Here is a 25,573-nt window from a genome sequence, read left to right as displayed (position 1 = left end):
CAAGAGCAGTCTCAGTGCTGTGGTTTGGACGAAAGCCTGACTGGAACACATCGAAACAGTTATTTAAATGCAAGAAATTACTCAACTGTTGAAAAACAACTTTTTCAATGATTTTACCTACAAATGGGAGGTTTGATATGGGCCTGTAATTGTTCATTACTGAAGCATCTAGATCAGGGGTCCCCAAACTTTTTCCTGTGAGGGCCACATAACTTTTCCCTTCTCTGATGGGGGCCGGGTCAGTATGTAACAGAAAAAGTGTGACGATCGCATGGGTGTCTAAACGTAAACATTTATTGTTTTCTAGAAAGCCACACATAACCAAATATTAATAACCCTTTCCGGGATCTTCACAGAAAAAAAGTCAGGAAATAAATAATAACACTATTAATGAAATAAATAACACTATTTATGAAATAAATAATAACCAAATAACCCTCTCTGGGTTCTTCACAGAAAAAAAGTCCATTGAAAATTACTGTAACTTTCTGTTGTGCCGTGCACAATCTTAACAGGTAAAAGTTTAGCTTAGTTGTCAGAGCAGAATCTCTCAAAAATAAACGTGGATTTACGTAAAAAAAACTATTTTTTCGGGGTTCGGGTGTTTTGTTTGATTTTAAATAAACAAAGTCTTGGCTTTCAGAATATGAAACTTTTATTTCCAATTTATTTATTTCTCACTCGCAATCTGCTCTTCCGCAGCGCCGCCCCCCCCCTCACTCCGCTGAAATTATGAATGTAAGAGTATAGTAATCATAGATAACACTGCAGGGTCCGTTACAGTTTGTTTTCATCTGAATTCAATTAAACAAAGTCTTGGCTTTCAGAATATTAAACTTGTTTCGGCAAATTCAGATGATAAATACAACTTTGAAGCTTCGGCATAATTACAAGCGGAGAACGGCAGGCATAACAACAGCCGGTGTTTCTCGTGAGTGTTTTCCCCGGGAAACAAACACAATACACACAAACACAAAATTACACAAGCACACACACTCACACGTATACACACACACTCGTGAGCTTCCCCTCCAAACGAAAATATCTTCCCTCTGTAGTATTTTGATCATTTGCTCCGCTAATAATCAATCAGATCGATGGATTCCAGAGAAGAGACAACTTTGAAGGCCTTTTTCTCAAAATGATGACTCGGTGACAGTCATTATATAATGTGACATATTTCGCTTAATATTTTAAGTACAAAAACAATCCGGATATCATTAGAAAGCTAGGAATATCCTCTTTCCAACTGTGTATACAACTCAAAAGGTGTCTTCGGGTCAATGCGACTGATTTCGATAGAGCAGGTCACAACATTTTGACAGGGGCTAGTCTAGGATTCGCATGGCCAGACTGAAAAATAAAAAAATAAAAAAAATTTAAATCATAATGCGTCTCTGGTATTGTTCAGGGGGCCGGGCCAAATGTGGAGGCGGGCCGTCGCGGCCCGCGGGCCTTAGTTTGGGGACCACTGGTCTAGATTATTCTTTTTTAAGAGCGGTTTAATGACTGCAGTTTTCAGGGCCTGTGGAAAAATACCTGAGTGAAGAGATTTGTTTACTATATGAAGTAGATCTGAGGCCATGCAAGGCAAAACATCTTTGAAAAATCCTGTTGGAATAATATCAAGGCAGCAGGAGGAGGATTTCAGAAGTTGAATAATGTCCTCTAGGTTTTTATCATTAATCTGATGGAATTGTGTCATGGTGTTTGAATTGATGTTATGTGGACACAGAGACCACACATTTGCTGTTCCTGATGCAGAGGCACTGACTGCTTGTCTGATTTTCTGAATTTTGTCAGTGAAAAAGGAGGGGAAATCATTGCACGCCCTGGTGGATAGAAATTCAGAGGCTACTGACACTGGGGGGTTAGTTAGTCTGTCGACGGTAGCAAACAAGGCACGTGCGTTGTTTTTGTTTTTGGTAATGATGTCAGAGAAGAAAGACTGTCATGCGATTTTCAATTCCAAATTATAAAAGGCCAAGTCTCTCTTTATAGATTTCAAAGTGAACCTGGAGATTTGTTTTTCGACACCTGCGTTCAGCTTTTCGACATTCTCTTTTTTCTGTTCTCACGGTCATGGCCTTTCTCCATGGAGATATTTTCTTGCCAGACACTTCCTTTACCTTAGTTGGAGCAATGGCATCTATAACATTTTTAATTTTTGAATTAAAATGATCTACTAACTCATTTACTGAGATGTTAGCAGGGGCAAGTGTGGAAGAAAAATTCTGAGTAAACATTTCCCTAGTATTTTCAGTTAAATATCGCTTTGTGGTTACCCCTTTTTGAACATTTTTGTGAACAGAAATGAAGCTCTCAAAGAAAACACAGGAATGGTCAGAGAGTGCAACATCAGTCACCACAACCTTAGAGATATTCAGACCCTTTGAGATAATTAAGTCCAGAGTGTGCCCCTTATTGTGCGTGGGCTCCGTCACATGCTGAGTCAGTCCATAGCTATCAAGAACACAAAACAGTTATTTTGCCCCTCTGTCCTGGGGGTTGTCAACATGGATGTTAAAATCACCAACAATGACTAGACGGTCAAAGTCAATACACACTATAGACAGCAGTTCGGTAAAATCATCAAAAAAGCTTACACAGTATTTGGGTGGTCTATAGATATTTAGGAACAGAGCTCGAGAGGAGCATTTCAGCTGAAGGGCCACATACTCAAAAGAAGCAAAGTTCCCATAAGATGTCTTCCTGCATTGAATGGAATCATTGAACAGAATAGCAACTCCACCCCCTTTCTTATGCATTCTTTTCTGACTCATAAAACTAAAGTTGGGAGGGGTTGATTCGATAAGAACAGCTGCACTGTTATTTTGTTCAATCCAAGTTTCTGTTAAAAACATAAAATCGAGATTGTGCTCAGTGATAAAATCATTGATTAAAAATGTTTTTCCTGCCAAAGACCTGACATTTAATAAAGCTAGTTTAAGTTTGTTAAACACACTATCAGTCAGGTTTTTTGTAACAAGCTGTGGCTGACATGGAATCACTGCTAAATTAGATAAACTCACACAAACATTTGAGCGCTTCCTGTATCTAAGATGATTCACCGCTCTTAATCTATTACCTATCAACACAGATATCGGCAAAACCAAAGGCAGGTAGGGTCCCGGCATGTCCTGGAAAGAGTTGAGAGTGCCATACGCCCTTGAGCCTGGACCCAGCAGATATCAGTTTGCAGCGTTTTGTACACACACATCTCTATCAGGCTTTGAAGGGGAGGGAGGACCCACCACCCTGCTCCTCTCATCATAGGAGGGCAGGGTGAGGGCTACACTGTAGAAAGGGGGGTTTGGAAATCTGCTTCCATCTTCCTTGTATTGTTGTGGTTTAGATGATTGTGGTAGGCATGGTGATGAAGCCGGGGGAGATGGTGCGCATCTCTGCTTCTGTGATTTTGGTGGGCGTCGTTGAGGGGCGGGGGTAAAGGACATGCTGCCAACCCTGCGTGTCGCCTTCATGCGGTCATCAAACTCCAGGGGGGTGGGCGAGGGTGAAAGGGTGAGCAGAGAGTAGAGAGCTGGGGAATGAATGAAGAGTATCCTCAAAGGCGTTGACAGGGAGGGTGACGGGCAGTGGAGACTCCTCCATTTGTGTCATAGGTCTCCCATAATCAGAACATTCCTCAGGCGGGTGCAGTGATACTTCTTCAGGGTTTTCTGCGCGATGTGTTGTGTCTTTCTCCTGTTTTGATTCCTCTTGCCGCTTGTCCTTGGCAGAGGGAACAGATTGATGACGCAGGCAGTTGAATATGTTAGAGATAAACAATTTCACTCCTGACTTGTTCAGGCAAACTCCATTTGCCTTGAAAAGATGTCTGCGATCCCAGAAAAAGTTAAAATTGTCAATAAAATGGACAGAATGGTCAGTACAGACAGTTGAAAGCCAGGTGTTCAGTGCAAACAATCTGCTGAATCTCTCCACTCCTCTTCTGACTGGCGGTAGAGGGCCACTGATGAACACCTCTGCATTTAGAGAGCTGACAGTTTCCAACAGACATTTAAAGTCTTTTTTCAGCACTTCTGACTGTTGTTTCACAACATGATTTGTTCCAATGTGTAGTACCACATTCTTCACAGTCGGATGTTCAGCCCCAATATGCAGGATCTTCTCAGCCAAGTCAGAGACCACATCCTTGGGAAAACAGAGTACTTTGGTGTTGTTCTTACTACACAGACCTTTTACATCTCTTACAGCAGAGTCACCCACAATCAGAGTTTCAGGCCCAGTCGTTAGCTTTCCCTCTAGCCTTTTACTTTTGGAGTAGCTATTGGTCCTTACCCTGCTGTGTGAAGAGGACGGGTTATCCAGGTCATCAGAAAGAGATCTCCGGCTCTCGGTCAGCGGAGTGTATCTGTTCTGGATTGGCACACTTGGTGGTTTAGGAGGATTGTTTGTAATTCTCCCTTTAGCAGCTCTGTCCACGGCTGTTTAGGGGTTGAAGAGGCGCTCTTCCTGGGTGATAACAATGCAGGCCAGCCGGTCGCATCACAGATTTCAGAGCGCTGGGCTCTTCCTGTTATCCGTCCTCCCAAATCCCATGGAAATGATTTACTCTTAGGCTTTCCACCCAGAGAGTTCCAGGGAGGACTACCACTTGTAGATTTATTACCCGGTACATAGCCTTCCTGTTCCTTGGAATCCTTGTAGCTGCTAACTAGCTGTGAGTTAGCATACCCTTTTCCATTATTTTGCAACACTGGTAAAGTGGTGTCATTCCCACGACATAGTCCATTCACTTCCACGTTAACTTCCAACCGTTGCATTTTCATTTCCAACACAGCCATCTTCTGTATAAGTTTGTGGATGTCATCTGTAGAGAACGGAGGCATTTAGCTACCAACTAGCTTAAGCTAAATAGCATGCAGTAGCCTACCAGGCTTTAGCTGTTGCTAGGCCACGCTACTGTAAGACTGAGGTCGTCGTAAAAATGTTGAAATATGGCTGAAACCCTCCGTCTATTTACGAAGATGAACTGTCCCAGTGATAAGTTAATGTCCAGGAGCCGCTGCTCGAAGTTTTCAGAGAATAAGAATAGGAAAATCAGCATAAAAAGTAAGCAGAGGCAGGAGCAAGCAGAAAAGCGTCTGCACTGTAAGAAAGATAAGCATAGCCATGGTCTCACTAAAAAATCTATTAGAAAGCTGCAACTGATTCAGAACGCTGCTGCTCGAATCCTCACTAACACTAAGAAAGTGGATCACATCACTCCTGTTCTGAAGTCTTTACACTGGCTTCCTGTGTGTCAAAGAATAGATTTCAAAATACTGCTGCTGGTTTATAAAGCACTGAATGGTTTAGGCCCAAAATACATTTCTGACCTCCTGCTAAATTATGAACCATCCAGATCTCTCAGGTCTTCAGGGACTGGTCAGCTTTCTGTCCCCAGAGTCAGAACTAAACATGGTAAAGCAGCGTTCAGTTATTATGCTCCAAATATCTGGAACAAACTCCCAGAAACCTGCAGGTCCGCTGCAACTCTGACTACTTTTAAATCCAGGCTGAAGACTTTTCTTTTTGTCGCTGCTTTTAATTGAACTATTCATATTTTAGACTGCCCTGTAACTTTTATCCATGTATTTTTTCTTTTAATGTTTATTTTATTAGCTTTTCTTTTTAATGATGCCCTTTTCTTAATGTCTTTCATTTTTTGTAAAGCACTTTCAATTGCCTTGTGTTGAAAAGTGCTATATAAATCAACTTGCCTTGCCTTGCCTTACAGGACGGCCACTCCTAGGGAGAGTAGCAACAGTGCTGAACTTTCTCCATTTATAGACAATTTGTCTTACTGTGGACTGATGAACATCAAGGCTTTTAGAGATACTTTTGTAACCCTTTCCAGCTTTATGCAAGTCAACAATTCTTAATCGTAGGTCTTCTGAGAGCTCTTTTGTGCTTCTTAAGAATAGCAAAACTGGTGTGTATTTTTTATAGGGCAGGGCAGCTTTAAGCAACACCTCCAATCTCGTCTCATTGATTGGACTCCAGGTTGGCTGACTCCTGACTCAAATTAGCTCTTGAAGAAGTCTTTAGCCTAGGGGTTCACATACATTTTCCACCCTGCACTGTGAATGTTTACATGGTGTGTTCAATAAAAACATGAAAACATATAATTGTTTGTGTGGTATTAGTTTAAGCAGACTGTGTTTGTCTATTGTTGTGACTTAGATGAAGATCAGAACACATTTTATGACCAACTTATGCAGAAATCCAGGTAATTCCAAAGGGTTCACATACTTTTTCTTGCAACTGTATGTAAGGAGAATAAACACATACCATGTGGTCCAGCTGGAGTCTCCTCTGCCTCCTGATCCCTGCCTCTGTCCCTCTTTCTGACACTTCATCTTTATTCCTCACATACATGTCTTCTTCTTCACTAATGTCTTCATCTCCTCCTCCTCTTCCTCCTGCTGCTCTGACCCTCCTGGTCTCTTCATCTCCTCTTCCTCCTGCTCTGACCCTCCTGGTCTCTTCAGTGATCTCTATTTTCCTTTTCCTCTTTCTGTTCGTCCTGATCTCTTCTCAGATATGTCTTTGTGTTGTTGTTGAATTACTCCAGCTACTCTGGCCTGCAAGAGTCTACTTGTGAAAAGCACTGGTACAAATGCTTGTATAACTTTACACGTTAGGGCCATGTAGCTAATAAGTAGCATAGCCTATAATAAATATAAAATCAGAAATTATTTATCAAACGCACACAGGCAGCTGTGTTTAGATCCAGTTTGATGGTAAAGGATATATCCTGGTTTAATTTATCTGGCTTCATTGCTGTGATGTGTAATGTACGTGGATTTAATAGTACCGCATAGTTTAGCAAATAAAGTGATCAATCTCCCAGCTAGCGCTGTCTGCGTAGTATTTTGTAACGTAACGTCCCAAACAGCGACTGTCTGTTAAACGCTATCGATTCAAACTGCAGCGTTTTTCTCCTGATGGAGAGAGGTGTTGGTCCTGGTGGCGAGAGGTTTTGGTCCTGATGGAGAGAGGTTTTGGTCCTGATGGAGAGAGGTTTTGGTCCTGATGGAGAGAGGTTTTGGTCCTGATGGAGAGAGGTTTTGGTCCTAATGGAGAGAGGTTCTGGTCCTGATGGAGAGAGGTGATGGTCCTGATGGAGAAAGGTTCTGGTCCTGATGGAGCGCGGAGGGGAGTGAACAGTTTGTGTCCAGGGTGGGAGGGATTACAGCCGATCACCTTCTCTGCAGAGCGGATGACACGCTGCAGCCTGCCCTTATCCTTGGCTGTGGCTGCAGCGTACCAGATGGTGATGGAGTATCCTCGGCTGTGCTTTTTTGGTGAGGGAGCAGATGTTCTGCTCCCGTTTGAGGTCCTGGGCGATGATGGTGCCCAGGAAGCGGAAAGATTCCACAGCAGTTACTGGGGAGTCACACAGAGTGATGGGGGTGGTTGGGGCTGCGTTCTTCCTAAAGTCCACAACCATCTCCACTGCCTTGAGAGCGTTGAGCTCCAGGTGGTTTTCCCCACACCAGGTCACCAGATGGTCCATCTCCCATCTGTAGGCAGACTCGTCCCCACCAGAGATGAGTCCGATGAGGGTGGTGTCGTCTGAACTTCAGTAGCTTGACAGACTGGTGACTGGAGGTGCAGCTGTTGGTGTACAGGGAGAAGAGCAGAGGGGAAAGAACACAGCCTTGAGGGGAACCGATGCTGATGGTCCAGGAGTCAGAGAGGTGTTTCCCCAGCCTCACGTGCTGCTTCCTGTCAGACAGGAAGTCTGTGATCCACCTGCAGGTGGAGACGGGCACGTGCAGCTGGGAGAGCTTGTCCTGCAGCAGAGCCGGGATGATGGTGTTGAAGGCGGAGCTGAAGACCACAAACAGGATCCTGGCGTAGGTTCCTGCTGTGTCCAGGTGCTGGAGGAGGAAGTGAAGTGATAACTATTAGTAAACCATAATGATGGATGTTATTATCAGCAGCTGCCAATAGATCCCCTACATCTTGTATGGTGGACCTTTGAAGCAGGGTTACACAAAACACACACACACAAAATTGTAAAACAGTTATTGAGAGCATCCCAAGGGCATTGATCCTATGCTAAACCTTCCAGTACACCAACTTTCTAATACCTTAAAAACGACAACTAGCCGTTGGCACGAATGTAATGCTTCAGCTTCCTACAACTTTAAAGCTGTGTGGACGTGGCTCTATGAAGAGTCGTTCATATTTTCTCATTATTTCATAAGTTTAGAAGGGGTAACAACAGTTACCTTTTGTTAATTTTACCTCGAGCCAAACTTGTGCGACTTGTTTCTGAAATCCCTTTCTCTTAAAGTGAATACATAAAATAAAAAAACAGTGGAGCTTACCCTAAAACTAACCACTGGATAGGGTTAACCCTAACCCATATATATTTTTGTATTATTATTTTTTAAATATATATCATATAGCACCAAATTGCAACTAATTTATATCTACGGTCACTTTTCACATTGAACATGAGCTCTTTTATTAAATAAACTAAACGCTTTCATTTTAAGTTGAGTTTAGTGTTTTTGACCCTAAGAAACACTGATGCATTAATCAATAACAATAATCCACAGCTCCGCTCTCTGCTCCAGAGGATTTAAAGAATATATTAGGGATCGACCGATATGGCTTTTTCAAGGCCGATACCGATACCAATTATTAGTAATCAAGGAGACCGATAACCGATATTTGGAACCGATATACATTTGCAGTAAAAAAAAAAAATCTTGGTGTCAAAATGTCGAATAACACAAACTCCAACACAACTTATTTGAAATACATTTAAGCATAGCCTATATTATGTTTAATTAACTTTTAAACATCTTACAACTGGTTTCCTCTCTGTGCCCTTTTCTTTAGTGCAGTCATCTGCAATGAGTTAGAGAGAGAGACAAGAAGTGGGGCTGCAGGCTGACATGCTTAACTAACAATAATGCTTAATTTATTATATATCTGTCTATCTACTGTAGCATAAAATCCCAATAAACTGCTAGCAACTGCAAAACACTAGTGCTAGCTAATGTTTTGCGAACTATTAAAAGTGAGGCTATTACAGTAGACCTAGCGTTAGTCTAGTAGCCTCACTTCTAATATTTTGCTAAACATTTGCTAGATACATGTTGGCTAGCTAATGAGCTTCACATATCAACCTGAAAAACTGCAAGGCTCCACTTGCAGCCCCTCCCCCCCCGCACCACAGTTACTCCGCTGCGAGACACTGCACGCACCCCCAACTCTGACTGACTTCCCGCGTCCCTGTGTAACTGGGAAACTGATAGAATTGGATCATAAGATCGTGGTGTTTTTGCAACTTCAGCATAGGGGACTGGGATGTTTATTAGGGCTGAACGGTATACCGTGTCATGGCGATAACCGCGGTATGCACATGCGCGGTATTCACACCGCAGGGACGTGCGGTTTTATTCTTTTTTTTTTTTTAAATGCTAACGCACTTTAGCACAGAATTCAAAATAAAGATATCCTTATCACTTATCGAAACTGCACATACAATATATCCGATAAAAGCTGAGACTCCACATATTATTTAAGTATAGTATCTAAGCGATCCGATCTCGCAACAGGGGAAGCAAACAGACATCACAACACGTACCTTTTACGGAGCTTTTAAGGGAGATCGTCTCACCGTAGCTGTCAATCTGATCAAAAGACGTGTTCAATGGTATTAAAACGAGAAAGAAAAAACGCGGCTGAATCGGTTGATTCATAGGTTGATAATGTATCTGTGGCTTTGAAGCAATTGTTTATAATCCATAATTCCATTTTTATGTAAAAATCGGAGCACAAAAGTTAGCTGCTAATGGTAGCCACCGGTTTTTGGCTAAGCGTCACTCTCACTCCTTATTTGTTCATGTGTTGGTGTGTGTAGAACTTCCCCTGCATGCACAGCAAACCACCAATCACAATCATTCTTGATCAGATCACAGCAGGCCCCGCCCCGCTAGTTTGCAGACCATCAAAACACTGGTAAAAAATGAGCGGTAAAAGCGGTAAAAGCTTTAGGAATCCAAAGTACAACATATAATAAGTACTCTGTATCAAGATTGATGCAAAACAAGTGATATTTGACCTTTTTAGACAGATTTAGCAAAAAAAAGCTCTTCTGGGGCCATTTGGGTGGATTTTCCATATCTCTGGCCCACCTTACTGGATTGTGACATGTGACATCTCTTTCTGACCGTCAGAGCCAATGGAATCGAGGGGAAATCACACATTCCTTATTTGGTAATGTGTGTGTGTGTGAGACTTCCGGATCGCCAAGACCGGAAGCAGCAGCTACCATTGCAGCTACCAGTGGCTACCATTAGCAGCTAACTTTTGCTCTGCGATATTTACATAAAAATGGAATTATGGATTATAAATTAAATCATTTTTTTTATACAGAGACGTTAAAAACCTATGGATTAACCGATTCGGCCGCATTTTTTTCTTTCTCGTTGTAATGCCATTGAACACGTCTTTTGATCAGATTGACAGCTACGGTGAGACATCTCCCCTCGAAGCTACGTAAAGGTACGTGTTGTGATATCTGTGTTTGCTTCTCCTGTCCGAGTTCAGATCACTCAGTGATGATACTATATACCTAAATAATCTGTGGAACCTCAGCTTTAATCGGATATCTTGTAAATGCAGCTACGATAAGTAGTAATAAGGGTACTTTTATCTTGAGTTCTGTGCCAAAGTGCGTTAGCATTTTTCGCTCAGGGGTCATTTAGATGCTTCTTATGAGACTTGTGTTTTGTTTTGGTATAAAATGGTTTGTATCGTCAGTTAGCTGAGATTATTTCCGTTAATCTGGTATAACACATTAATAGGTTCTTAAATATTACGATCCCCTGAGACACTGTCGTGAAAAAAAAAAGTAAAGTACCCGCCGGGACTTTGGGGTTTAACAGGTTAAAAAAACGCGATATATACCGCAGGGGGGGGGGGAAAACCGCGATGTCAGTTTTTTTCAATACCGTGCAGCCCTAATGTTTATTGAACTTCGGTTTAACACATGTATGGCTCTGCCGCTCAGCGCTGCTGCTTGCTTCAGTCTGTGTCCTTTCGCACCTGCCTGTAATCTGAGAAGGTCCCGCCTCTCTGGCTGGCTCCCGCCCGGAAAATCTTCAGTAATAGCCTATCAGATAGCGCTGTGGGCGGGACATTGCTCGTGTACACAGAGTGGTGACTGCAGCCAGAGAAACGGCCGCATCAGAGGCAAAGTTTTATCGGCAATTTGATTAAAAAAAGGCCGATACCGATAATCGGTCAAATGCGGAATATCGGCCCCGATAATCGACCCCTAGAATATATCAGCAGTAAACCTAGGGGAAACACTGACATTCAATATTATGTTAGAGACAAGTTAGTTATTACTCACATATCAAAGTATTTTCATCTGCAAGATGGACGAATAGCTGGGTGCTGCCTGGAGAGACTGATGAGGAGTCACCGGCTGGCTTCTGCAGCTTTCCACACAAAGCCATCACATGTTCTGTTCCATAGTCTTCACTGTCCACTGGTGCTCTGTCAAAAGAGTGAACATCACAGCTGTCATGGTCATTGTAAATATCTTTGCAATAAATTACCTCCTCAATTAACCTGTTTTGATCAACACCAATTCTAATTTTCATTTTAACTTTCTTGTAAAAATCATGTTTGTATCACTACACTTCTAAGGCACAACATGGGTAAAAAATTATCCGTATTATTTCCTATGTTATTCCTAGTGTTTCTTTAAATACATTGTTTTTGATTACCACAAATCATTATTTTAATTCTCCAGTTCTAATTGATTAACTAAAATAGTTTATGCCAAGTGTGATACAAATGCAAAAAAATAAAGATACTTTAATGATAATTTTGTTAAAAATAATAATTTTAGCAGAGATTTGGACCAAGCATGTATGATGTAGTAATACAACAACTATTTTAGTTCACACAGTGTGACATTAGCTAGTCATGTTAGCTTGTAATATATAGAGCAGAGCTAACTAGCAAGTTAGCCAAACGTTAGTGGTTAGCAGTTTATGCTATGATAGCTGTTGGCTACTGAACATTAACAAACTGGATTCCGCAGTAAAAAAGCTGTGAAACTTTACAATAAGATTGGCGACAACACTGTGACACCCTGCTGCACGTTTATGTGTAATCGTCCCGCGTTGGAGACGAGAGGATGGCGGCAGCACTGCAATAAGCTGTAAGCTAACGTTAGCAGCCACCTTGTTAACCTGTATAGCCCGATTGTCCCGCCGGTGGGACATCTTGCAAGAAACAAAATCTCAGGACTTCTTAAAATGTACTAACAACCTATTAATGATGCTTACCTACTTAACGGGAAGAAACTCAGCTAACTGACGATATTAACCATTTTTAACTAAACGAAACACAAGTCTAACAGCTAACGGGGCTAACGCTACTTTAGCACATAACTGGCAAAAGCGATCTTTTTTACTTCATGCTATCTGCACAAACGTATCATATGAAAGCTGAGATTCCACAGATTCCCTTAAAATATATGTCTCATCACTCAAAACTTACTGAACTAGAAGAAGAAACGTAACCTTAAATACACAATTAAACATTCACAAACTAAGGATTATCTAAATACATGTTTAACTCCATTACAGTTGCAGGACTCACCAGATCTCAAGTCTTCTGTTCTCTGTTGACGTCCCGATGCTCATATTTAACGTGTAGATGTAAAACTATCCCGATATTAGTCCATAAACTCGTGAGCAGACATACAGACAGCTCTGTAGCTCCGCAGGAGAGCCGCTCAAACTGACGTGGAAGTTTCAAATTGGATTGAAAGGCGCGGACAGTGCTCATTGGCAGGTTTTACGATGACGTTTATATCAACCAATCAGGAGTGTTGTGGACTCATTCCAATCCTGCTTGTCTTGTCTGCCGTTGTATGGCTGGATTCCATTTTAAGAGCCGTAGCTTTTTACATACATTTTACGTTTTTTTTATTTGACACTTTTTTTTTACAGTTAACTATTTTAGTATACTATGAAAACTACTTTATTTACACAAAATCATTTTGGGGTATTTCTGCAATATATTACATTTTTTGTGAAGATGTATACATTTATTTAACATTTTAGAGATGTTTTATAATAAGATTTCTTTTTATTCTACAACAGTACAGAATACAGTTATTTACATTTTTTTTACATTTTGTTACATTAAATTTAAGGTTTTACTGCAAAAAAAAAAAGAAAGTTGCCTTCATTTTACATGCAGTAAAATTATGTGTATTTGATGTGTTTTTACATAGAATTCAATGTAATTTAACATTCAAGACAATTAAACAATGGAATTATCCTGTAAAAAAACGATAATTTCTCATCAAACCAATTTACAGAATAAAACCTTTATTTATTTTAAATAAAAGTAATTTACTGTATTTTTATGGTATTTACACGTAATATAGAAAAACAAGAAAGGTCTGTAAAATAATACAGTACATTTCTGTGAAAAAACTTTTTTTTTTTACAGTGCACAACACGTACCTTTTACGGAGCTTTTACGGGAGATCGTCTCACCGTAGCTATCAATCTGATCAAAAGACGTGTTCAATGGTATTAAAACAAGAAAAAACGCGGCTGAATCGGTTGATACATAGGTTGATAATGTATCTGTGGCTTTGAAGCAATTGTTTATAATCCATAATTCCATTTTTATGTAAAAATCGGAGCACAAAAGTTAGCTGCTAATGGTATTTTTACATAAAAATGGAATTATGGATTATAAATGAAATAATTTTTTTATACAGAGACGTTAAAAACCTATGGATTAACCGATTCAGCCGCGTTTTTTCTCGTTTTAATGCCATTGAACACGTCTTTTGATCAGATTGACAGCTACGGTGAGACATCTCCCCTAGAAGCTACGTAAAGGTACGTGTTGTGATGTCTGTGTTTGCTTCCCCTGTCAGAGTTCGGATCACTCAGTGATGATACTATATACCTAAATAATCTGTGGAACCTCAGTTTTAATCGGATATCTTGTATGTGCAGCTACGATAAGTAATAAGGGTACTTTTATCTTGAGTTCTGTGCCAAAGTGCGTTAGCATTTTTCGCTCAGGGGTCATTTAGATGCTTCTTATGAGACTTGTGTTTTGTTTTGGTAAAAATGGTTTGTATCGTCAGTTAGCTGAGATTATTTCCGTTAATCTGGTATAACACATTAATAGGTTCTTAAATATTAAGATCCCCTGAGACACAGTGTCGTGAAAAAAAAGTAAAGTACCCGCCGGGACTTTGGGGCTTAACAGGTTAAAAAAAAACCGCAATATATACCGCAGGGGGGGAAAAAATCGCGATGTCAGTTTTTTTCAATATCGTGCTGCCCTACCGTATAGTAGGTCTACAGCACAAAGAACACAAATAATCAATACTTACATATTTTCACTTGTATGTAGTATTATAATAATTGAAATGCTGGTTCTTCTGGGGGTGTTCTATCCACGCTCATCTGGCGCACCGCAGCTGCACTGTGCAATCGCTGGAGGACTGGGCTGTCACTCAAAAACTGAGTAGCCAATGGGGACGCACGCCTGAAAGTCCCGCCCACCTGGGACGTTTGTGTCAGAATCGTAAACAAAAAATGAGGGAGCACAAAACGAGAGAGCAAAAGTCTGATCATTGAGAAAGAAGCAAAGAGAACTGCAAACAAAAAGATATGTTAAAACAAAGAAAAAATACTTATAGTTTACATGATTACACAAATGATTTGTTTGCAATTTATAGCTTTATTTGTGAAATAAAATTTATTTTGCTTGACTTTTTCTCTTAAACTCTTAGTTTTGATTGATTCTGAGAAAATGTTGCTTTATCTTTATGAAACAAAACTAATTCCATAAACCTGTTGCTTTCAAAGGGTTAATGAAAAAAAGCACTTTTACTTACCCCTGAGTTACTTCAGTTTAAAATGGATGTGTATGATTAAGGCATATGTGCCTGTTTGTTTGTAGCCATCCAAGATAAAGTTAACATGTCCTTTATATTATATTTTTGGTTGACTAGACGAGGAGAAAATAAATATATTGGTCTACGGCAGAAATTGCCTCTGCAGTATAGCCATGTTAAAGAGGGCCAGCTTCGTGGCACAGAGAATTCTGGTTTTAGACTTAACATACACAATCAACCAAACTCCTTTGTCTGCTGGAGTGTAATAAGGCAATAGTTTGCCAACACATATCCCAAAATAGGGTCAATGTTGTGTTTAATTTGTTTTGCTGCCACTCAAATTGAAATAAAAACCTTACAGAATATTTACATTGAAGTCTTATCGTCTCAATGTGTCCGTTATCTCATGGCTTTTGTGTTTTGGAGGATTTACTACTATTTTGATATTGCTTTTCTAATTTTTTTATTTTCTATAAAATGTGTTTACTTTTTTTTAATGTAATGCTCAGGGCTGCACATAACTGGTGCGCAGGTGCGCATGCGCACCTCCGCCCAAAAAAGAGCACCGGGTCATTTGAAAAAAGGCGCATTTGCGCACCAACATTGAGAGAGGGAGAGGGAGAGAGAGAAGGGAGAAGAGAGGAGAGAGGAGAGAGAGAGAGAGAAATAAAGATATTTGCGAGTTGCATATGAACGCGTTATAGATGTTCGCCTAGGGTGCCAGATCTGTGGAGGCGCTGCGCTGCCAGTTCTGGGAGGGAAAAAAACATTTTTGACCGTTGGGGCTCATCCTAATTTTTGGCCTTGATGTAACAATATTCATAATTAAGTAATTGTAACACCCTTTTCACCCCGGTTACACGTTTCATTTGCCCTGTATGCTGGGCGCTGTAAGTGATGAAAATGGGGGATGTTGGCTTATCTGGCGCCCGCAGCTCACAGCCAAAATGCGAGGGAGAGAGGGAGGGTGCACCGGTACGCGCTGTTGTTATTAGAATCTGGTGCTAGCTGCTCTAAAGGATATAAGAAGAAGATGTTTCTACAATAATGTGGAGGGAGAGTCCTCTCCAGTCAGACTGAGAGGCTGATACTACAGCTCAGTGAGGTAAGGACTCTGAGTGTTTAGATAGTTCACTTTAGTCTAAATTCAAACAGTTTGGTCACAATTTATGTAAACACACTTATTTCCAAGGCACTCCTTTATAATTATTGGGATAAACAGGTTTGAAATCATTCCAATGTATACTATAGGACAGTAAACCAAAAACATCCTATAAAACTGGAGAGATAAAAAAATGCATAAATAAAAAAATGTTAAGGTAAAATAAGATATGAACAACATAAATAAAATAAGTTACATTAATTTGTTATTGGCTATGGTAGGTTATTGGTTATGTTCACATACTTATTTGATTACATCCACTTGTCTAAGATGATGGAGACTTTCGACCCAAACCCAGCTGTTGACTTGTGGATGCAAGCAGCTAATCGCAGACTCAACCAGAGAGGAAGAAGTAGGCCTACATCATCAGCTACCATGTCTGACAGAGAGGAAGACAGTGAGGAGGGTAGTGATGACAGCTTGTAGGATTACTGGTCGTGCTAATGTTGTCTTGTGTTCACCTCTGCATGTGTGTTCAGTGCCGTGTGTCTGGCAAATAAAGTCAAGCCCCCCTCAAAAGTTACGGTTTATTTCATTTTAAGGATGAGCACCAAGCAACATCTCCAGGTGCTCCTTTGAGAACCAGGGCAAAAAAGTTATGTGCACCCCTGGTAATGCTACATGTTTGCACAACTCACTGCATTGTGATACTGTTTCAGCCCATCTGTGGGAATTATGTGTTGAACAAGAAAATTAACAAAAATATTTTGAAAAGAAAGAATTGCTTGTCTCAGTGATGACGGAACCCGGCTCTCAGAATGCCAACACATGGCCTCAGAACACCCAGAGCTCTACCTTCACTCACACACACCAGATCAGTAGAGAAACACAACTTCTCAGTATCCATCCAGCTTCGCAAAACCAAATGAGGCCTAAGAGGTTAAAAACGAATCGTTCTCTGCACTCAGAGAATGATCTAGGTGAGTTTGACATCCTGATTTAATGCACTTCCAGATTTTAGAGTCATTTTTTCTTTAGTGTCTTCCTTGAAACAACATAGAAAACGTGCCAGTGTACAGAAAATTAATAACTAGAAACACTTTATATTTTAGGAATAAAGTTAGTTTTGCTTGAAATCTGTCTTGTTATAAGATACAGATGTGTGTTAAGATAAATCTTGAAACAAGTTGATGTTATTACAATATTCTTCAGTCACACCTATTCACTTATTTAAAAAAAAATGTATGACTTAATTACACAGAAATTACTTGATCAGCTTTGTTTGCAGTGTGGGAGGATTATGTTATACTACATTTTATGTTACTGTTACATTTACAGGTAAGCATGATTGTAATGTCACACCTGAATACTTGAAATGTACAATCGTAATTTGCAAAGATACTAAAGACTTTAGTAGTTGAATAAATATAGAGTAAAAAGAAAAGTATTTAACCACCACTGGTAAGGCGTAGAGGTCAACGTGATGGACAGGAAGATAATCTACCTCGCAGACATACAGAAGATCAGACTTCATGTTTTGTCCACTCAATTCACATTTTCTTTTAACTTTTGCTCAATTCACCTTAACATTACATTAGTTGTTGTAATTGTCCAATATCAATATTAAGTGGATGTTATATGGGTTTGTATCTTTGTAGAGAGCAATGGCGACAGGACTAAAACCAAAAACTGTCTTGGGGAAGACTATAGGGTTAAAGCCAAAAAGAGAAAAGTCAGCGAAAAACCCTCAGTCATCCACAAAAAGGCGTGGTGCCAGCAAACCTGTTGAGGTCCATGGGACCAAGAGAAAGGCCAGCAGTGGAGTAGTGATCCCCAACAAAAGGCAGAAGGGTAGAAACACTGACTAACTCTGGTAAACCCACCAAGGTGGTAATGGAGAAGAGTTTGGAGAGGGCCAGTGCTGAGCAGCTGCCAGCATCACAGACTCCAGATACAAGGAGAAGGGAGATCGGCTCTGAAGTCTCCCCCAGTCCCAGCAGCTCTTCAACCTCCGAACAACACAATGGGAGCACACCCCAATTCGTCAACACCATCAGAGGTAAGCTAGATGGTGTGAAAGAAAGTACATTGGTGTATATCAATCCTGGCTGACATTTGGTCAATAAATAGTCACATAACTTCTCACTAAACACAATATTTAACATGTTCGGAATAAAGATTAACTAACCACCAGGTGAACATCCACTGGTAGACAGTGGATGTTCACCTGGTGGTTAGTTCATCTTTAAGTTAACCATAGTGCCTGGCTTTAGTTTAAACGATGGGCTAAAGTAAGATGTTTTCTCCATGTACAGTATAGCAAGACTTACATCTATATTTGTGTGTGTAGCCAATTTTGAGGCCAAGTACGAGGAACTTGGATTGCTTGGAAAAGGAGGCTTTGGTTCTGTTTATGCTGGAAACAGGAGAACTGATAATTTTCAAGTAAGTTTGCCATACATATTTTCCCATCACACATACAAACAGTCATTCCTTCCTGCACTAACCAAAGTACTGGTAACTCTGTCCCATAGGTTGCAATCAAACAGATCCCCAAAGCTGATGTGGAGACTCAACCAACGGTGAGTGGTTTGAAGTCAATGTTGAACGTTCTTTGCAGTGGAGCATTCATTCCATGTAATTAGACCACTTCAAACCAGTTTTCAACGGGAACGATTCCTGACTTGAATGTTGTTTATTTCAGATCCTAAATGGGAAGATTTACATGATCCCCAAGGAGGTGCTCCTCATGTTGAGAGCTGGAGATGGACCAGGGTCAGTGGGGAAATCCGCTGCCGTCTCTTTACTCGACTGGTACAGTTTTGATGAGGAGGTTCTTCTCATCATGGAGAGACCAGTTTATTCTGTGGACCTTTGGAACCACCTTAATGACAACGGTGGTGCCCTGAGCGAGGACCAGGCTAAGGTACTTAAGCTGAGCGGTGCATATTACTGTCTCAGTTTTCGGTGTTCCCTTCAAGCTGTGCTAACCTACTGTGTCTCTGAATTTCTTAACCAGAACATCATGAAGCAGCTGGTGGAGGCATCCATTCAAATGCTCTCTGTCGGAGTCTTTCATCGGGACATCAAAACAGAGAACATTCTGATTGAGACTCGATCCGATGAACCCCGAGTGAGGATCATAGATTTTGGTTGTGGCTGCCGTGTGAGGAAAAGGCCTTTCAGCTCATTCTCTGGTACGACGTCTGGCTTCTACTCTCGTCCTGAATTCAGCTGTTGATCTGGATGATGACTTATCTTCTCCTCCCCTTTGTCTGTGTATTGTAGGAACCTCTGCCTACGCTCCTCCAGAGCTCTTCATTAAGGGGAAATACAAGGCAGGCCCCACCACAGTCTGGCAACTGGGCGCGGTCCTGTTTGAGCTTCTGGATGGGGACAAACAGTTCACCACCTCCGAGTACCTTTGTGACAAAATCAAACTCAATCAGAAGCTGTCCCAAGGTAGGATGATGCCCGGTCAACACAGTACCTGAGTTTTGGTTCTTATACTGCTCACATTTTTTTCCTTCCAGGGTCCATTAGATCATTAGCCAATTCAACCTAACCTTGTTTATTAACTTCTTTCTTCTCTCTCAGACTGCCAGGATTGAATGAAAATGTGCTTGGCAGTGAACCTGAAGGAGCGTGCCAACCTTAAGCAGATTCAGGCGCACCCGTGGTTCCAATAATCCACCACCACCGCTTGGGTTTGTCTTGGAACAGAGATGGGCCGTGAAATATATTAAATATATATATATATATTAAAAATCAATATGTATTTTCATTCATCTCACCTCCAGAATTGTATCTTTAATAATGCTTCAAAAATATAAAACAAACATGTTTTCAGCATTTCAGCTTAAACAAACCTTAAAGGTTGGATGTGAAAGTATCGTTCTAGCTCAGTCTAACCTCAGTCCAGAGAACTAAGAATAGAGCAGCACCAACTCGAGCACACAAAACGAAAAGAGTAGTGCAGGAATGAGTCCTAAAACCTGTAAATCAGTTAGCCTTTTACTACTTCCATTTCCAACGTCTCGAAGTGAAAGGCTTTTTGTATTAGTTTTAAGACGCCCAAAATAAGGTCTGTATTTAATACTAGCTGAAAAGATGTTCACATTTTGTTCTATGACATAACACGTCCGTAAATACCACAATGCTGAATTTCCAAAGCCTCTTTGTCATAAAAACCCTTAGCTTAGCTGTGGTGACGCTCGACCAGGCAACCTTGATGGAGTTTCTTTATAGACTGACCTTATCTTTTCTCTTTTGGCTTTTGCGTTTATGATAAAAAAAAATAATGAAGCGGTGGAGATGTTGCTGGTGAACAAAACATGCAAGTAATGTAAACATGTGTTCAACATAGATTTTATTTTCAGCAAAATATTCTAAAATCCAATGAAAAAAATCCCATTCCCAATTTTTTCAAATCTTTAAGATGCAGTCCATATTATCTTCCAAAAGAGTACACCATTGTTTTGGTTTGTGCATTCCTCCTACTACAATTTTCTATTATATATATATTTCTAATAAATATTCAATCAAACTTATCTACTTCTTTCATGTTTACACATCTTTGTTTCCATCAGGGATAGTTTTTAAGTAACCAATATGGACCTGTATTGAAGCTCATGGTTTTTGTGCTGTGGATAAATAATTAAACCATACCCATTACATTAAATATGCAATAAGAAGGTATTGGTATTATAATGTTTTTGGTTTTTTTAAACAGAGAAAACCTTTAGAAATTCTAAACATAGCACTCAACTGAATTATTGGACAGTAACTAGGTACTTGAAAGATCCAAACCTTTATTTTAAATTAGTTCAACATAATAAAATGTAAAACAACCCTTAAAAGTAAGTAAGGTGCAGTATAAAAAAATAATTAAAACAACGCTCTAAATGAGTTTTAACATAATAAACATCATAAACTTAAAATACATATCATATATATAAATAAATATCAAACTATATACATAAATAAGTGTCCAGTGTCCATGCCTCTGGTGGGGGGATATACATTTTTGTATTTCCTTTGGCACAATGTAGTACTGGCTGTGTCCAGTATCCGCTGTCCCAAACCTCCCACACTTTATGCACGTGTTGTGCAGTACTTTGGGGGTTAGTTTTTGGCTGTATCATACAGCCAAAAACTAACACTAATACTACTAACAGGCTGGCATTCAGAACCGGTGGAGCAGCGATCCGGACAGGAGCCTGTGAGGTCACTGGAGTAAATATCATGGAGCCAAAAGGTGAAGCAGGGAAGAGCTGCAGCTCCATCTGAGGGCCAGAGGGTGGAGCAGGGAAGAGCTGCTCCACCTTGCTTTGATGCCTTTTGATCTGGAATGTGACAACAGCAATGTTTAAGTTTAAGCATTTATTAGAAATTATCTATAGCAGTTAATGTTTATAACTAAACACATTTATAATAAAAACTATATATGTAATGTTATGGTTTATAGGAGAGTATAACAAACATGGAAATCAAATACACAGTCACATTGTATATTACTTTTTTGGTTGAGTCCATCTTTATGATGGAACCAAATGTGGAGGTGATGCTGGCCATGATGTGGTCCATGCAGGAGAGGATATCCCTGCCGTACATGGACAGCGACTGCTCGGGATGAGGATGGGCTCTGGGGGCTCGTTAGGACTGGCTCACTTTATGCTGCGTTTCCATTACAGTTTAGTAGCTGGGGCAGTAACTATAGTAACGCAGTTTAGGCGGAGCCGTGACGTCATCTTCAATGAGAACCACAGAAAAACAACATCAGCCGTTAGCTGTTAGCGCTCACAGCTCCTCATATCTGTTCAGAAACTAGACAAAAGTTAAACAAGTACAAACCACAGACTGCCTGTGTCATGGTGAATACAGTTGCTGGTTTATTTATGTCTGTATAGGCCGTTGTTGTGAGTGTGGACGGTCAGAGCATATACAGCGTTAGCTTGTAGCCGATCTCCATTTAGAAAACACGCATTTTAAAAGTTTTTTCGCCTGCCGTCTGTCTGCAGACTTGTCAAAGCATTAATTCATGGTTTTTACTAACCGGTATCAGTATGTTGTTACTTCGGCATCATTTTGAAACGTGTATAACAATTAAATCACAGGTTTTTCCTCGCTAAACTCTATTGTCTTTACCACCAGTCCACGAAAAACGCCAGTGAGTTAGAGGAAGCGGCTGCGGAACTGAACATGCAGATTCTGAAAATCGGACAAGTCTTTACAATTAGATGGGTTTCCAGCAGTTACAACACTGTCAAAGCTGTGCTGAAGCACTTCCCAGTGTTAGCACATCATTTAAAATCTGCTAGTGAAGATAGCTCACGTTCTGGTGCAGAGAAAGCCAAGTACACTGGTTTACTAAAGCATCTGACATTCACTGGATTCCTCACTGATTTAGCGACAATGAAAGACGTGTTACGTGAATTACAAAGTCTCTCCCTGAAACTACAGAAACGCGACACGTCCCTGGTTGATGCAAGGCGCTACATACATCAGACGATCGAGGTGCTCTCTGCCACGAAGGACAACGATGGGAAAACAACTAAAAGTCAAAGCGGGCATAACAAGCGCCCAGTTCGAAGGGGTTGATATTAGAGAAACTCAACCTACAGTAAAGAAGTCCCAATTGTACCAGTCAATCATTGATAATCTCACCAGGCGTCTCCCCGATAGTGAGCTGGTAACTATGTTGAAGCCTCTGGATCAGCACTTCTGGCCAAAAGAGAGGACAGAGCTTGTTCTGTTTGGAGAAAGGGAGGTGGGGAAGTTTGCTAAACTTCTCGGAGAGTCCGCAACTGAAGCTGTCAGTGAGTTCAGAGACTGGAAACTACAACAACAAGGCAAGGAACATCAGGGTAAAACCTTGAAAAGACTGATAGTGGCGAGCACCACTGTTCTTCCGACATCTGCAGAGTGCGAGAGGGGCTTTTCTGCATGTAATGACACCGACTGTAAGACCAGGAACCGGCTGCGAGCCAGAAGCCTCAACGCATTGTTGTTTGTGGACTTAAATGAGCTTCCTATCAACAAATGTGACCCTTTCCCATTCATCCAATCGTGGATAAATAAAGGACATCGGACTTCCACATCATGGGTTCCAGGACCACAGCCTGCTGAAAACAGACCACTTTGGGCTATTTTATCTGCGTAAAGATATGTGCGTGTCTGTGTGTGTGTGTGTGTGTGTGTGCGTGTGTGTGTGTTTGTTGGACCACGTAATTAGCAGTGAAGTCAGTCTCTCTCTCGTTTTATCTGTGAGAGCTAATTTTTGTATTTTCTTTAATTTGTATAGCTCTTACGTTGTTATTGATTGTGTACGAGTTCATGTGTTTGAGCATGCGCAGTCTGTCCTGAAGTTGTGGACAGAGTAAAACGTAATAAACGGAGGCGCTGTTTGTGACGCTCCACAAGTACAGAGTTCCTGAGTTTTTGTGATTTTGTAATTATCTTTGAAGCCCTAACACATCAGACACTAATTGTATACTCGCAAGGGTGTGCAATATATACCATCAGTTGGAGTCTGCACCTCCAAGGTGCGCAATACATTATTGCGCAATCTATGCCTGTGACTGTGTGCGTGCAGGCGCAGGCATGCGTTAGTTTTAAAGACCCCCATAGAGCTCAGTTTATAACTCGAACCCTGTGTCAGAAGCATACTTGAAATGCACATTTCATTTGATTTGTTTGTTTATCCAAAACACAGAAAGTGTGTGTTTTGAAATGTATGCATGAGGCATTTCTCAATCTGAAACGATCATAATTCTTTTTTAGTCTGGAGAGTCACTCAGTGTAAAACATTTGATTGATAATATTTGCACCAGTATAGTATACATTTTCAGTAATATACTTATAATTTGTAAATAATAAGTAATAGGTACATATGTTGCTATACTTTACCTTCTGACAGAGGACACGTCACTTCCGTTGCCTTGGAGCTGGTTTATCCCTCCTGAAGGCCAAAGCCCGTCCATTCTGCATCTCCCATTTCTTTATGACTTATAGGTTTAGTGCTCATCTAAACTTTAAGTAAAATACAATTGCAAGTGTTAGAGAGAACTACACTGCAAAGCGAACAACACTGATACCATGTCAACCATTATTTATACAGGTTATCTACACATAATTATAAACACAATGTTCATAAAGTTATCCTTTTATCCATCAATTATTGATGTATGTATATTGAATTATAATTAAAGTAATATTATATACAGTATATAGCTATCTTTAATATATATTCAACAATATACTGTATCCTTCCTGCAGCATATAACACACTTTATCGTATCATACTGAGCAACGATCCCCTATCTCACATAAAGATATTTATATCATATAATATATGATATACTTTAGGTGTCTATATTAACAAATACACTGATAAACATAAACTCATAAAACGCCACCAGTAACCAATAGGCATCTTAACCCAAATCTGTAAAGTAACTAAAGGTATTAAACACATGTAGTGGAGTAAAAGTACACCATTTACCTCTGAATTGTAGTGGAGTAGCAGTACAAAGTAGAAACATATGGAAATACTCAAGGGAAGTACAAGTATCTCAACATTTTACTTAAGTACAGTACTTGAGTAAATGTGTTTAGTTACTTCCCAACTCTGTGTATACATTATATATGATGACTAATGTACCACTGCTCAACAGAAGTGTAGTTACTCATTACAACATGCCCATTCATACAAGAGTCGTTTAACAACTTATTTAAATGACTGTTGTCAATCGGATGTATTTACAAATGGCTGTTGACATTGATTAATATAATAACGTGTATTCAACCTAGACAAGACAAGATAGCATTAGCAATGCTGGCTTGCTAACTTTATGCAGACTAAAGTTGCCGTATACCGTAATGTAAAGGTGACGCCAAAGCGACGGTTGTAAAATTAGGTTTTATGACTGTAAACAGGAAAATAGAAACATGTAGTGTTGTTACATACTTTGAATATCTCTGATGCGCCTCGCGACATGTCCACTGTCAATCAACAGGGTGAAGGGGGCGGGTGAGGAGAGAAGCCGTGCCGTGAGTGGCTCTGTCCATTGTGAACTCTCTGCGTGATTGGTTTAGGTCCAATCTCACAATGGACAGCGATTATCATGATTGGATGATAGATTGGAGATTGGGCAGCCAATCCTGTGGCATAGGACGAGATCGGGCATGTTCAGGGTGGTATGGTCGTAAGCGAGAAGTGAGGAGGCAATTTGTTATTTATAGCTTGCAGAAGGGCCACTATAGAGTGGCGAAGTCACGCCCATCTACTTCCACCCCATGGGACCTTATTTCTGAAAAATTATGTATTGAAGTCAATGGAGAGAGAAAACGTATCTTTCGATCCCGTTTGAATTGTGCCATGAATTACACATATGATGTTTGTCAATCTTAACAAATCATTTCCATGTCAAAAAAGTCACAGTTTGTCTTAAAACTGTTGAAATATAAGACTAAAATACGCAACTAGAAAGACTACAAATCCCAGAGTCGCATACATTAACGTTACACATTACACTCCTGTTACT

The 25,573-nt window shown here is 40.3% G+C and overlaps 1 protein-coding gene across 1 annotated transcript; it reads left to right on the top strand.

Moving 5' to 3' along the window:
- Positions 1–17,773: 17,773 nt before the first annotated feature.
- LOC117534834 (serine/threonine-protein kinase pim-2-like) lies at positions 17,774–19,758 on the top strand. Its single transcript, XM_034199069.1, has 7 exons — positions 17,774–18,087; positions 18,379–18,473; positions 18,563–18,610; positions 18,733–18,954; positions 19,048–19,225; positions 19,317–19,490; positions 19,626–19,758. The coding sequence occupies exons 1-7, from the start codon at positions 17,922–17,924 to the stop codon at positions 19,637–19,639; spliced, it is 897 nt and encodes a 298-aa protein (XP_034054960.1). The 5' UTR covers positions 17,774–17,921; the 3' UTR covers positions 19,640–19,758.
- The last annotated feature ends 5,815 nt before the right edge of the window (positions 19,759–25,573 follow it).

The sequence above is a fragment of the Gymnodraco acuticeps genome, unplaced genomic scaffold (genome assembly GCF_902827175.1).
Source record: "Gymnodraco acuticeps unplaced genomic scaffold, fGymAcu1.1, whole genome shotgun sequence".
NCBI classification, from domain to species: domain Eukaryota; kingdom Metazoa; phylum Chordata; class Actinopteri; order Perciformes; family Bathydraconidae; genus Gymnodraco; species Gymnodraco acuticeps.
Note: the sequence above shows the minus strand (reverse complement) of the source record. Positions and strands in the feature narration are given on the sequence as shown.